Source organism: Pundamilia nyererei, unplaced genomic scaffold, assembly GCF_000239375.1.
Source record: "Pundamilia nyererei isolate P.nyererei 1_Seehausen unplaced genomic scaffold, PunNye1.0 scaffold00173, whole genome shotgun sequence".
Classification (NCBI taxonomy): Eukaryota; Metazoa; Chordata; class Actinopteri; order Cichliformes; family Cichlidae; genus Pundamilia; species Pundamilia nyererei.
In genome coordinates, this window is record NW_005187574.1 from 807,032 (window position 1) to 823,295 (window position 16,264).

The following is a 16,264-nucleotide window of genomic DNA, read 5'->3' on the forward strand; positions in this document are numbered from 1 at the left end:
CCTGCTGACTGTTAAGTTTAGTGCTGGTCACATGCGCTGAACACTGCATTCACAGGTGAAAGGGAAATTTAAAAACCAGAACTGAGACTTGTATGCTTAATGTATGATTCATAATATATGATGTTAATATTTGCTGTATGTGTGACAATGTTTGTGCAAAGTTTCACTGGGTACACACAGACGTTACAATCGTTATAGGAAGATCATTACATATGAGAACATATTTGTTAATTGACTGTTAGTCACTTTCCAGCTGAATAAAATCTACAGCAGCCAAGAGAGGTCATCATACTCCAACATATGAAACAATTAGATTAAGAGACATTTTAAATACATACACAGCAAAACACAAACTCACACAGATCACACAAATACAGTCGGGAATATTTTCCAGGGATGCAAAAAATAAAACCTGTGAGGAAATGTTTTTAATACAGACATTTAATTTACTTTAAAATCAGTGAAGTTCTCATGTTTTAACACACAAAGGGACTCGCCCTGAACAGAAGGTCCTACTGGTGTCTACATGTATTTGTCTTTAGGGACAGAGGGGGACAGGGGCTTTAAGGCTGGAAGAGCAATCGATAAATGCAGTACATTAACGTTTATCATTCAGAGACGCGTCTCTGCAGTGGGAACAAAAGCAAATTTAACCCGTTTCAACACAAAACTCAACTCTGTCTATGATCAGACTCAAAGTGTGATTGGCATTCTGACTGATCAATGCCTGCCGATTGTCAGTAATCAGTAACTGCCTGTTCAGCGTGGCCCAACTAAGAACTGATACAAGGTCGGTGAGTCCTGCAGGTGTGTGAATATTAGAAATGTATGAATGGGTGAAGAGTGCAGGCTGGGACTGTATAAGTGTTACCACCCTCATCTACCACAGCATCGTGTTCGGCAGGCTCGCACTGATATTTTCACGTCATCACTGGGACAATTGCCCTGCTTTTTTTTCCTAGTGAAACATGAAAAGAGACTAATTTGAACACGATGTCGGCCCATCGGGCGCAGGCTGACCGGGAGGCATGTGGAAGATGCCATAGGACAATGAATTATGCATGCAGCATGAGACTGTGTGGGAACAACAGAGTTATTCATTATGCAAATATGCTAAATGGAATGAAATTGTCTTTGCTTACCAATGTCTGCCCACTGTGAGGAGCAGCATCCAGTGGGATCTGACATGCAAAGAGAGCCTTCATGGGTTAAGTAAACGTGTAATTTCTAGATGAACCTGTCACTTTAGGGAGCTGTGAAAAATCGGAGGAATCCCAGTGAAATTTAAACATCTGCGATTCTTAAAATTTACATTATTGTAAAAACGATGTTGAAAAAAAGGCTTGACAGTAACAGTCCAACTCTTTATCACTGTACAGCTTCTGTAATCAGCGCCCTGTTTGCAGCCTCTGATTCATGTACTCTCCTACACACTCACTACTTAATCTCAGCTGTGTTGTTAATAAACATGGTAATGTGTGCATGTGGGGCCTGCTCCCACAGGGCAGACCCACAGTGACATACGTTCCCTGAAATGAGTTGTGGCACAAATAAAATGGCCCCTGAGGTCTCCCAGTTAAATGGCAACACACTGGTGTCTGTATCTGCAGTAAGGTGGTCATTTTTCTCCATGGCGGAGCGCCACGGGCCCAGCTGGAGGAGGTGACATGAATCATTACAGTGCAGAAGAGAAGAAATAAAAACAGATTACTTAGCAGAGGAAAAGAAGTGAAAGGCTCAGCTCTGAAAACTCCAATATCCTCCTCCCCGTCTTAATGCAACGCAGATGTAACACACGAACAATACGACGCATACACACTGTCCTTTCACTTTTTATCCCACCATTGTGTAAAGCAGCAGCTACACGTACAGTTTGACAGCTTGGACCACTGAGTTTGTCTTTATGGACACTACTGCATAACGTACGCCGTAGCGATGGCTGGTAAATGTGAGGCTTTTATTTCCTCGCTGGGTGAAAAATGACGAAGCCTTGTTTCAGTTATTAAGATGTTGGAGTGCATCTGTGATCACTACAAGGTCACAACTGCAGCTAACGCTTTACTTTGAGCAGCAGACGGACACAAACATGTGAAACTGAAAGAATGGGCCTCTGTATCGTTGACGCATTTCATTACACTGTGACAAGATGTCTGTGTGGGTCCTCAGTCATCCAGGTCATGGTAGTCCTGAGAAGTTGTAAAGAAGCCACCTGGCCCTAAAGATCTGTGAGGAAGACAGCTGGCTTCTATCAAGCTCTAAGCAGGACTTAGAGTAAGTCCGTTTAATTCAGATTTGCCTCAGTGACTGTAGTGCTTTAATGTCTTTTTAATAGCAGCACTTTCTATTACAGCTCGGTAATAAAGCGATAATAGTCAGGTAACAAGGCCAACACAAGTTATTACCACTTAGTTATCAAAGTAATAACCAGTTAATATACAAGTATTCTCAAGCAGCAACAGCAGTTAAAGAGTGTAAAAGTACTAAACTGTATGTAATTGGAAAATAGGGGCCCAAAAACAGAGGAATAATGTGGAAATGTCAAAATGTCAAGGCATGTCCATGAGGCAAAACTTATTAATGACAGTAACATAATACCTTAGTAACACATGATAACCTGCCAGCTACAAGAAGTAATGTCTGCGAGTTTGGATTTTACCATTTTTATACAGAGATAAACTGCAATAACCTCATAATAACACTGTAATACTGGCTGCTGTTTTAGCACATTTGGGTAGTATTACTATATTATAATGTTTGAATTAATCCTACCTTCGGTTCCCAGAAGTCTGCCTTGCTTAGAAGCAATGATGTCAATATTATGTTTAATGCTCTGGTTGAGTAAATGTTTACATCTCTCTGGAAACAAATGCAAAATACAAACCTGTCTGTTTCTATTCAATAGCACATTAAGTTTGCTTTAATAGGTTATTAAAGTGTGATTACCCAAAATACCTGTGATAAATTCCTGCTTATTACACAGGAGCTAACACTAACAAATGATTACAAGCATCAGGAAGTCTGGACTGAGCTGGAAACACTGATCCAAATCCACATGTTTCACAGACAGGAAGAATAAGAAAACAATGATTATTGTTTTATCATGGATCACAGAATATAAAGGTCTATTTAACATCGTTCTTTCCAAATTTTAAAGGAATAATTTATACGAATACCTCAGACTTTGATGGGATTCACTCACATAGCTACAGTCTGAATGAACTGTTGAACATAGGGTGCTTAATTATATCAGTGTTATCTGACAGTCATATTAACGGCATCTGGTTGTTTATCCATATTTATTATAATAATGTCATCTTATTTCAACACAACCTTGTTTTGTTGCAACCTTAGCCTCCAGTAACATTAGCTACAGTTAGCTACTCCCTCAGTGGTGTAAGTTCATAGCATGTGGTTCAGGTAATAATTACATTTGTGGTAGTTTCTGTGTAATAAGCAGCAACTAAAGCTGCAAAACATAAAGGCTCACCTGCTCTTAAAAACCGACATAGATGTAACAGTGTGTGTGAAGCTGGATTCTTAAAGCTAGTTTTAAAACATCCTGTCCCAGTATAGAGCGTGACATCATCGGGTTGGTTGGTCGGTTGTGATCAACAGACTCTCATTAGTCTGCAGCTTTCTTTGTGAGTATTTACCACACGGCCTGTTCTAACGTTCATTTTTTAGCTTCTCGTCTGTAAACACTCTGCATACTATTTCACGTGAGTCAGTTTATTTTGAAAAATCTCAACTTTTATTTATACGTGTGTTTTATATCCATTTTAATACCACATTAATAAAGTATCAGCTTACTAAAGCTTATTCATACAAATACCAAATATACAGTTTATTAAAAAAATAAAAATGATCAAGACCAACGTACTTTTCTGTAATCTCAGTTTTTAATACTACTGTAAGTAACATTAGTCACTAAGTTAATCGTATATGGTCTAAATTAATAACTACAAATAGATGACGGTAAATATAACTACAGCAGCTGCTAGTATGTGGCTTTAAATCCAAACATGCTATTATAATCAGCTGTTCTAAGCCAACATGGATCGCGAGGCAAGCCGAAAGGTGGCTAAAGCTGGCAGCTGGAGCCCTACTTCTTTGTCTTTATCCATGGGGAAAACAGAAAGTGCAGATTCCCAGTAGGCAGCAGTCTGCCACCTACTGGCAGCTCCCAGATGATAACACGACCTCTGCTGTAGAATATGGTGTTCTTGGGTATTTTGCAAATCTTAGTCGTTACAGTTATTATCAGCTGTCATGGCTGAAGCTCCGGTTGTTGTTGTTCAAGATGTAGTTGTTGTGTTTGTTGTAGTTGTAGTAGTACATGCAGAGTAAAAGAACATATTGTGCACGAGAACCAGAAACAAGGCAACGTTCCTCACATGCACGCACAGCGCCGATGCACATCTCACCACATATGGCGCTGAAAACAGCAGCAGACCACATACTGCTCGTGACAAACCACTTATACATGAGAAAATCCATCTGACGTTAGAATGCACACATATTTAAAAAGATAAATGTGTAGTCGATCGGAAATGATGGCGAAGCTTCGCTGCTGCCTCCAGAGCTGCTCATCAGCGTCACTTCTTCTCCTGCCACTCCAGAAGCGAGGGGGGCTGATTCATTCTGCTACCTTCTTTGTAGACACACAAATTATATTACTATCTTTTCAGTGTTAATGATGCCCTACTCTGGAAGACATCAAACTGAATGTGGACCTAATTAAAAACATGAACAAGAGAAGACTGATGTATCTGAGAGCAATTAGAGAAAAGGTCGATTCTCCTTGTTTCTGCGGGTTACTGAGAAGGACTGCGCAGTTTACAATGAATATTAAACTAGTTCTCAAATAATGGCTAGCATTACCCATGGTTGTAAATCACTGATATGCATTATTTTGGTATCTACCATTATTGCACTGTGAATTTTATCATGAAGGTCTCAACAATGATTCATTAATGCTGTGTCAGCATAATCCAACCCTAACATGGTTGCCTAAACAGTCGTAGGAACACCGCGTTCACCTACCAAACCCGTTCTTGTAGCACATGCACACACAGGAGAAGGGGAAGAGCGACACACTGTGTCTAAAAATAACAGAATAATTGCTTTCCTCCTGCAGTTCTAAAAGGCTGCCATCACCAGCAGTTTGAGTGTTGTGCTCCACACTAACAGCAGCATTAACAGCCTCTCGGTTGTCATTTAGCAGTTTTAAACTGATTTATTCGTCCCCACTTCTCAGCTTGCTACGAGAACACGTGCACAGAGATGCTCCGACTATTACAGTGAAAGAAACTCCAAATAAAAATGATTAAACTACAGACCGAATGAAAGGCAAACATAAAGGTGTTTGGTAAAAGTCATTCTTTACTGGAATAAATCGATGCTGACAGAGTCCTCTTATCTGACAGCTGGACTCCCTGATTCTGTACTATGACTGTTTCCTAATGTTGGAATTTTCACATATGTTGTGTCATTCTCTCCAATCACCAGTGGAAGACATGCAGCTGTCCACAGGTCTCTGAGAAAACAACCCTCAGCTCTCGTCACGTAAAACCTCACTAAACACTTTCACCTGTTTAAAGACTTGTTAAAGAAAACATGATGTTCATTTTGTTTAAAAAAAGAGAAAAAAACAGATAAAACATCATGAAACTGACGAGCTGTCAGCCTATTTTGCAGATTCAGCCCTTACCCGTCACATCCACACGACAGAGATAAGTGATATGGGCCCATTAAGAAAAAGGAAAATGTGGAGAAAAAGTGGAAATACTGTTTTGAAGGGGAAAGTTGAAATGTGGAAATGTTGCTTCAAGCCAAACAACTGCCACAGCTCCTCTCTGAAATGCCTCGGGTAGATACTGTGTGGCTTCAAAACACCAAGAACAAAACACTTTATAGAGACAGTGGCGAGGTCACTGAGGCTGCATCCGTCTTTCATATAAAATTCTGTCTCAGACTTTTAATCTTTTTCAAAAAAGTACCCAAGTTTCTCTCTAAGAGTGAGAGACACCCATAAATGTAGATCAGCCATCAGCTTTCACTCCTGTGTCATGTATAGTCGGCCTCACTGCGGGGACCGTTGTCACCCATCTTTCTGCTCACTTGAATGAAATAAAATTTGACATAAGTGAGGATGGCTGTTGTTCAGATGTTTTCAAATGTTCCACTGTTAATACGTCTGTTTTGACATTTATGTCTAGATTGGAAATTAGGGTGAAATCACTGTTGTTAGGATGCCTTATCATGAGAGGTGAAGCACACAACGTAATGTTAAAACTCACACATACACACAATTAAGACAGGCTCATGTGAAAAATCACAAAGCTTCATGCCTACAACATTTCGTCTTACAGTAGATCAAGTTTATCTGCGCTTACTTCCTTGCCAAGGTCTTCTCTGATAACCTGCTGGATCTCCTCCATGCTGCTCTCAGGAGCTCGGCTGTGGAGCACCTTTAGCGTAGATGTGTACTCCTCGGGCAGCAGGTAGTCCAGAGCACCAAGGTGCTGGCCCACTTTGATAAAAGTGCCCCGGTTGGCACAGCACAAGTCTCGAAGACGCTCTGCCGATCGCCTGTGCACCTGCAGGAGGTGACGGAAAACAATCATGACAGTTGATTAAAATGTATCAAGGTTGTTGCAGAAATGAAGACTTTCAGGGACAATGAAAGGCTAAACACTGTTCGATGTGTGGCATGGCACTTCGTCCCAGTGCTTTAAAATGTTACTGTACCAGTAAACTTGCTAAAGAGACGAGGTAAAAGCTTGAAGCGTGTCTTTGGGAGCACTGACACACTGGAGATCATGGCAAGTTGACAACTGTGGCACAGCAGAGCAGACAAACTATTCCTTTTGTTCATGTTGTCATTGTTATGTTGAAACAGGAGCAGAAAGCTATCGAGTACATTTTGGTTTTACTGGTAATTTGAATCATGACATGAAGTGTTTACATAAAATACTGCTATTTGTAAAAATATATTAAAACATTCAGCTGTTCAATCATTAATTTATATGACAATGGTGTTCAGCATAGAGTATGACTTATTTCTATCAATCCTTTACAAATTTCTACTTACAAAAAGCACAAACACTCAACCACAGAGAGAATCTACTGCAATAGAAATAAATCTACTGATGACCTCTTTGCTGAAAATGCAACAAATCAAATTTAGGATACGGGTCAGAGGGCTGCGCCTGGGATGGACTACATTACTACTTTAGTTCACTGAGCTTTGTGGGTATTTGTTTACTCACAGCTGTCTAAGGTCCCACCGTAGGACTTCAGTCAGGTGTGAACATTAAGTCTCTGTCTGCCCCCCAGGTTTTGACTTCTGCTATTTATCACTCGTTTTTTTTCTTCATTGTTCGTTACCCAGTTTCTTGTCACCTGTGCCTCCTTTTCCCGAGCTCCCTCGTTGCCCTCTAGTGTGCATATAGGGCATCTTCCTCTCAACCCTTGTCACAGCGTCTGTTTTTGCTCCTCGTGTCACACAGTCTGATTTGTTACTGGATGGATTTCAGCAGTGTTGAGTGTCTTTTAATGTCATGTAACTCATTTAGACGTCTAGGAAACTTCAAACTGCATGGTACAAGGAGCAGCTGTGACTGGCACCACTGTGTGGCACCGTGATGTCATACCAACTGTCCACGTGAAATCACAGAGCAGGTCAGCGGATGCATAGTGTGCAGAGTCATTCACTACAGAGCTGCAAACTTCATGAGGTCTTGAGATTAGCTCTACAACGGTGCACAGACAGCTTCATCAGCTGAGCTTTCATGGCTGAGTAGCTGCATCCAAGCCGTACAAGGCAATGCAGTGTAAAGCACGCCACAACTAGACTCTAGTGTAAACATGTTCCCTCAAGTGATGATTGATGGTTCTCTGTCTGGCGATGGACCAGTCAGAGTTTGGAGGTTGCCAGATGTGGTGTTTCTCAGGAGATGGGCTCTGCCCCTCAGTTCCAGTGAAAGGAACACGCAATGCTGCAGCACGAATGCGCTTCTGGAAGGATGGTCAGAAACTCCCATTAACTTACAACCAAACCAGAAGGCTTGAAGCTATTACAGCTGCCAATTAAAACCTTAGGAATAAATAACAGGATGTCACTCATGTTCATATACTTGTGAAGGCAGATGCACAAACATTTCTGGCCACATAGTGCATTTAATTCCTGTTTACAGAGCTTCAGAGTCAGAGATTCCTGTTTTGGTTTTACTTCTGAAAGAAAAATGAACCAATGTCAACACAAAGGTCCTGCAAAAACAACAGGAATCATATTAATACAATGCATCTTCAAACTGCAGCTAAAATATAACAAAACAGTTACGAACAAACAGAATACAATACACATGTCTATAAAATCTAAATGAAAAATAGCAATAAAAACAAATGACACCCTAAGCATCTAGAAAGCATCTTCTGTGCTCTGGTCTCTACGTGTCTGCATATCTGTGCTGGCAGTCCTGTCCCGTCTGTCCCATTTGAACCAGCTGGAAGTGATAATGCTTATAGAGCTCGTCTCCTGAGGCCAGTGCAAATAAAGAGGCGTGAAATTAGCTCCCCTTAACCTCTCTAACCTCCAGCAGACACACATGAAAACACTCCAGGGCGCACACACATACGCAGCATGCTCCCATAGGACCGTTTGACATGAGTGTCATCTGGACGATGATGACAAAGCAATGACAGGAACAAGTCACCAGAGATTACCAGATGAGTCTTTCTGCTTAGCCATGCATCAGGACGCCTTTTTGTAACAAGCGCCATCACCAGAGCCACACTGTTAATGCGGTGTTTCAAAAATACTAAGTTTGCATTTATACATTTTATTCATATACATTACTTATTCTGCATGGCTTTCACACTGAAATCAGCACAAATTCTATCAAGATAGCACAACAGCAGCACTTATACAATATGAGTCTCTGAATGTAAATTCATATCCAAGACTATACGCAGTAAAAAGCTTTTAGTTCTAATGTTTGGAGATAAGTAATAAAAAGAAGACGTTTTGGGGGAAATGCTGCTTTCACATGTAGCCACATAATTGAGAGGTTGAAAAACGAAAAATGTAAAACAAAAAGCCTCGTGCCATTAAATTATTTTAAAAATTATTTTAAATGAAAAACTGATATTGAACATCAGAAGTTTAAAAAAATGCAATTTCTAAATTTTGACCTTTGTCCTATGGCTTCAGTGAGAAATGATTTCTTTTGTTTTAATAAGGCTGCAACGACTCCTGGAGTTATTGGAATAACTGGATTATATTATCAGAAATCCTCCATGCGAATTGTTTCCTTAGATGCTGACGCACCTGTGAAACGCCACGGCAGACACGGAGACATTTTCGTGCTTTGCAGCACGCTTTACTGATGCTCACTATTTACACAGTCCCGCTGCCAGCCGTACTCACATCAACACAACAAACCCCCAACCACAGGACCCAGTGGAAAAAACACCTGATCAACAAACTGACATGAAGAGAAGCGAACGTTGTAGCTGCTCCATCAGTAATGAAAGTTTGGGACGATGGTGAAGTTGGGCCGCCTGCTGAAGGCTGAGGCAGTGACCTGCAACAAACAGGGGTGAGTCTAAAGGGGGGCATGGGTGTACTAGACCATATTTATGTCTGGCTTTTGTTATTTTACTTTTGTACAATATTTTTCAGATTTTAAGAGAAAATATTATCTGAATAAAGTTGTATTAAAATCTTAAAAATATAAAAATAAAAGCTTTTTTCCCCCTACAGGCCAATAAAAATGTACACGGGCTACTGACCTGGGCCACTGAGTTATTATTAACATTAATTATTAACATCTACACCACAGCTGTCGAACTCCAGGCCTCGAGGGCCGATGTCCTGCAGGTTTTAGATGTGTCCTTGATCCAACACAGCTGATTTAAATGGATAAATGACCTCCTCAACATGTCTTGAGGTTCTCCAGAGGCCTGGTGATGAACTAATCATGTGATTCAGGTGTGTTGACCCAGGGTGAGATCTAAACCCTGCAGGACCGGCCCTCGAGGCCTGGAGTTCGACACCCCTGATCTACACCATTATAACATCTGTTTTTGCATCAAAGCACAGAAATTCTAATGTTGATATGCTCACTTTTCTTCATTACAGTCACCACCTCTTTAAAAGGCTACCAACACACACTCATTAAACACACACACAAATCTATGTCATCCAGCAGATGATTTTTGCCACCTATTAATGTAAGAAAGCCTTCCAAGAAGACAGAGTATAGGTAATTTTACTTTATGCTTTAGTTTAGATTGTTTTATTTGAAATTATCGTACTTGAGATCATTTATTTCAATTTAATTTTAATATATCGTGTAAATGCCACGCTAGGTTTTTTTGTTTGACAGAGATTGTACACGGTTTTTAAAACATTGCATTCCTAAATTGTAAACCAAAGAGCAGTTCATTTTAAAATACCTCTCATTTGAATATTTATTAATGCTCTATTAATAAGGCAGAAGACTTTTGTCCAATTACATGGCTAAACAATGGAATAATCAATTATTTTTGTTCATCAAATAATCAGGAATAATCTTAAGTAACACAGACGGCCTCGGCCATACAACGAGCGATTATGCTTAAACCGAAGGCCCATTTTGAGCCAGGGAAAAACAAGCAACAACAGAAATCAGGTTAGTTAACAGTTCAGAGAAAGGTGCGACTCAGTGTAACACGACCACTCAAAGTTTACTTTTATTATGTTTTCAAATTAATTTGTATTTGTGGTACAGAGCATCCAGGTTTGCTTGGTTATAAAGATCATTTCTGTGTAGATGAAGATATTGTAACAAAAGAAAACAACCTTTAACTTAACCTGAAGAAAAAGCTGTGTAAATAAATCTGTGTCTGAACAAATCCTTGGCCTTTGACTCGTACAGTGAGTGAATCCAGTTCCTCTGTTATCCTCAGGGGCATCTGTTGCCCTCTGACACAGAAAGGTCACAGCAGATCAACAGTGATCGCCTTTATCCTGTGACAAAACATTTCTGCTCTAGGGTTACAATAGCGCCATCCACAGGACACGAGGTACTTAGCTGATTTAATGAATCGCAGACTACAGTTATCAATAGAAGATATTATCAAGAAGAGCTCCGAGACAAAGAGCACTGAAGTACTTTGTCACCTGTGTGTAGTTTGGTGTTTAAGTACTACTGAAGAAAATACAGATAACTGTTTAAAAAAAGACAACGTCCACATCTACTCAGGTGTAAATAGCTTAATAAATGAAATCATCATTTTAAAGCTGTATTTTGTATTTACCCAGGTTGTCTTTGTCTAATAGTAGAATTTGTTTGATGATCTAAAACATTTAAGGTGGAATCAGGACGGGGTAAATTCTTTTTCACAGCTTGAATAGGTTGCTGACCTCCATGACCCGAAGCTGATTTAGCTGTTAAGAAAATGGATGGACTGAAGAAAGAGAACAAAAATATCCAACGTGCATTATTCACAATCTTCATATCATTGCTACAACAAAACAGAGATGACATCCTGCTCTTTTATCTCTGTCTGGTCAACAGTCTTCAAACTGCCTAGACGGTTCTCGCAAAATATGTTTGTAAGCTCATTTTGAGGTTCCTCAGAACGAAACCGTGGCGTCAGTTTGTCACTTATTGCCTAATTATCAGATCGATCTTCTCTCCTCTCACTCGCCTCCCTTCCAGTAATCGGGAGCCTTGTGGGATGCTGGCAAACTCACAGCTTGAGGATGACATCACCATGGTAATGCGCCTCTGACAGCCTGAGGGAAATGCTGCTCTGGGATAGGCTGATGCTCACCACCGCCCACGATCTACACAAATGTGCAGTCCCACCAAATGGACCAGTTAGCAAATTAGATGCATTAGTTCATCTGTGGTACAGACCAGAGCCACAGGAGCTGAGTGTAGAATGCATTTGCGTATCTCTATGTTCATCCTCTTCACACAGTTGGTGAGGACAGAAAATAAAGGCTGGAAAACCATGTGTGTCTGTGAGCTTCGGAGGGCGGTGTGTTCATGGATAAAAGGATTAGACAATGAGGGAAGAATGGAGGGATAAGCAGAAGTGAAACGGGAGTAAAGGAAGGTGATAAAAAGGAGGCACAGGAAGATGTTGAACTAACAGCAGCGGCATCTTTGTATCTGTGACGAGTTCAAAGTCTGTTAAACATGTATATTTACCTATACCTGTCCACTGGAGTGGCACTGAACTAGTGGTTCAGGAAATATTCATAGTATAATAATCCACTGTATACACCAAAAAAAAAAAAAATCTCCAAGAGGAGACAGAGGTATTTGGATTGAGAAATATAAAAACTGCTTAATTTATCCTAAGCATGTCTGCTCTGCAAATTTATTATAATTAACTAAAATAAACACTTATGCTATGGCTACAACCCTGGTTGTCCAATTAGCACAAGTAGTTGTCTCATTATAACGAGACCTCCAGCGTGACCTTATCAGAACCACAAACACCATTATGGCACCAGCAGGCCAGGTGCCATAATGGATAAAGGTAAGTGGTCATTCTGTCTAAATACCCTGAGCTCTGTCCATGTCAATCTGCAGCGCAAAGACTCAACATAAGGTATGGAGCCGGCTTTGCTCTTCAGGGGCGAAAGGCAGACAATAAAAGGCAGCCGACAGTCTTCCCTTCCTTTTCCAGATGTCCAGAAAATATTACCCAGAAATATCTGCCAGATGCACCTTGATCGGTGAGAAGGCCTCATCCATTTCAACCAGAAACTGCAGAAATGATATAATCACTACAACAGAGGACTGAAATGCAGTTCTCACCAGATGTTGCTAACAATCCATCTAACCTACACGTGCAAAGACATCAAATCATAGATTTCCACAAATTAAGTGTAATAATGAGAAATGATGCAGGGAAAACGTATTGAACACATGAAGAAATGGAGGTGTAAAAAGGGGAAGTCACGACACCAGCTGAAATCCTTTAGTAATTAGAAAACAATCCTGCAACTTCATGCAAATTCATATCAGCTAGTTCAGTCCCAAATGGTGACCTTTAAAAAGGTGTGTCATTGCCAAGGTGTCGCACAAGAAACATCTTATGATGGATAGAATAAGACCTTCACAACCTTAATGTTGGGAAAACCACTGCTGACACTACTAAAGGTTCTGATGAGCAATGTTGGACATCTACGGTTTGATTTCTTTGCATGTATGGATTGGACGGGTTGTTACTGACATCTGGTGAGATTTATCAATAGCACTTTTTTTTATGTTATATATATACATAGCTAGAAAAAATACGTATTTTACCCACTGTATTTACCGCTGTACTAAACAAAGGAGGTCTCTGCCTACTGTCAATGGTCACTGTATGCCAGTGTGTGTAACCTAGGGGACCTCCTGCTTGTCTGCTGATGTATGCAACAACTGTAGAATTTTCTTACCTGACTAATACATGATTACCTTTCAGCCAAGGGAGGAAATGTTTTAGCAACAAATGAACTGCCAGCATTTCCAGACAGTTTATGTGGTTAGAGCACATCTGTGGGCCCCATCTCTCAGCCCAGACCATAAGACAGAAATCTACAGAGACTACTTTCCTGACTGAATCTGTCATCAAGGTAATGCCCTGAATCAAGAAACTTGGTTTCTTTCACTGGTAACAAGCACATAAGGATTTTGTGGAGACCCTTACTGCCCAGTAAGGCCACATGGCGCCAAACCCTTCCACATACAGGTGTCCCAGTTGTATTGCCACTACAGAGGAAGTCATCAGATCCAGTAGAATTGTCACTGTTTGAGGATAACAGCATTGACCCTGAAGAACAACCCGAGGGTTTCTGAGGATAGAAAAGCTTTCAACTAGGAGGAAGATTAAACTGAGTGCTCTAAACAAAATGCAAATAACCAACGAGACAGGCCAGACCCAAACACAGGACTCAGGAGATCAGATATGGTGAGTTTATTTACAGTGCTCGTGAAAGGAAAACTATTTACAACATCTTCAGGCAGGGATAAATCCACAGTCTCCCTTTTCAAGTTCCTTGGAAAGGAAACCGAACAGGAACAGAATCGTCTCCACAGCTCTCTCACACATAAATCGCTCTCACTGGGGAAAAACACCGGAGCTTCTGCACAGAGGAGGGGACACGTACGTAGTCGTTGTGCAAACTGGAAACAGACTTACTGATCAGAGACGGTTTCACAATGTGGTCGGTTCAAGGCTCTGGTGAAGACCGAAAGTTTGCTCCCAGCATTAGTAGTGGCCGACTGATCAGCAGACGGCAAACGGGTGATCTTGATTACTTCAGGTGTGATGGAGAGGAGGTAAGCACACACACAAACACACCACACACTTCACAGAGAGAGAGAGAGACGCACAGAAGGACTTGAGGACCGTTAGAGTAGCACCCAAACAAGAGCCTTCCGGCGACCCGCCAGGTTTATCAGGATGGTTGTCTCTAAGCATGGTTTTATCCAATATGGCTGATTGAGGAACCCAGGAAGGTTCCTCCAGCATGTACCCCTCCCAGTTCACGAAACACTGAAGCCTTCTCCCACGTCTAACTTCCATGAGCCGCCTTACCGAATATGTTGGTAAGCCATTGATGAGCTGGGCAGGTGGGGGAAGGTTCAGACGCAGGGCACAGAGGACTCGAGACAGGGTTTCAAATGAGAGACAGAAAACGTTATGGATTTGCATATTGTGCAGAAACTTGAGACGTTCAGACACAGGGTTGATAATGGCATGTCTTCAAAAGGGCTGATAAATTTGGACAACATTTTCCTGATTGAGTTCTTCATGTGCTTAGTGGAACGCCAACCCTTCCAACCTCGTCATTAATGGGGTCACTTGATGCGTCTGTTGGCAAGGTGCTTATTCTGCTCCTTAGTGGCAGCTTGACTGACCACGCTGCTTTCTAGAGTCGAAAACACTGTGACGGTGGTGCTGGATGGATGGAACAGTGCACTCACCTTCAACTGATGTAAACAATGGCAGCTGATAACCCAAGGATGCCTTTAAGGGTGAGAGGCCGGTGGCAGAGGAGGTAAGGGAATTGTGTACGTACTCAATCCAGGTCAATAGAGTGTTCCAAGTAGAAAGGTTGGAGAAATCAGGTTGGACACTTTTACCCGAGTGTCCAGAAGATATGGCCGCAGGTCTGGTGATACGATTACAAAATCGATCATCGACCTGTGGCTTGGTAGCCATCTTGGTAGCCGGGGATTAGTCCGCCAGGGCCTCCACTTCTGGCCGCCGCCTGGCACACAATGCACCCAACCCCTACGGCGCCTCCTGTGGGTGGTGGGCCTGTAGGAGGATGTGCCCATGTCCTTTTTTCGGGCTGTGCGTGCCGGGCCCCATGGACTAAGACCCGGCTACCAGATGCTCGCCCTAGGGCATCCTCCCTGGGCCTGGCTCGAGGACAAAGCCCCGGTAACCCTATCCCGGGCAGGATGAACTGTTCCCTTGGTGTTCTACTTGTAGGGGTCTTCTGGATTGCTCTTTGTCTGTTCCATCACCCAGGACCAATTTACCATGGGAGACCCTACCAAGGGACAGAAGCCTCTGGAGAACATAGCCCCTGGGGTCCCTGGGACACACAAACCCCTCCACCATGATAAGGTAGCGATTTGCGGAGGGTCTAAAATTAATTATTTAGTAATTTTTATATATAGATGTGTTATTTTATAATGATCATACAACAGTTTTTGGAAAAATAAAAACAAAAGTAAACTGCCTTCACAATACTGTATGAGGTTCTGTCTATATCTGGTTGCCTGTTGCTAATGTTAAACGAATTCTGTGTTAGTAGCAGGTTAAACCCTTAAATATGTTTTTACAGAGGAGTACCCTTTGATTAGAAACGTATTATTTTCTTTCTCTTTAACTCTGTGTCTGTTTGCACATGTAATTAAAGCACAGGCCTCTGAGCTGGGTCCCCGCTGTGCAGGTTGATGGACAGTCTTCAGATGCCGTTAAGCACAGATGGTAAATTATTTTCAAGGAATAACTCCTACCCACCCTTTGTGCTCTTTGAATATGTGCAAGTGATAAAGACAAAGTCACAAGTTCTTGGCCAGTCACTCCATCACCTCAGCCAAACTGCCATGAAAACATTAAGTGTTCTTCAATTTTATAATATTCAGTCTATGGAATGAATATTGGTGGATGCACCAACAAGAACCAAAAGACTTAGAATCTACTTTTAAAATAATATTTTTTTGCATGCATACAGTGCTTTCACAGATTCAATATG

The 16,264-nt window shown here is 41.4% G+C and overlaps 1 protein-coding gene across 2 annotated transcripts in view; it reads right to left on the reverse strand.

The window, feature by feature from the left end:
• The window catches only part of adck1 (aarF domain containing kinase 1), an 83,703-nt gene that overhangs the window by 35,661 nt on the left and 31,778 nt on the right, over positions 1-16,264 (reverse strand). For both annotated transcript variants that reach the window (XM_005746134.2, XM_005746132.2), the window contains one exon: positions 6,396-6,599. In XM_005746134.2, coding sequence (XP_005746191.1) covers positions 6,396-6,599 — 204 coding nt within the window. The remainder of the gene's footprint in view (positions 1-6,395; positions 6,600-16,264) is intronic.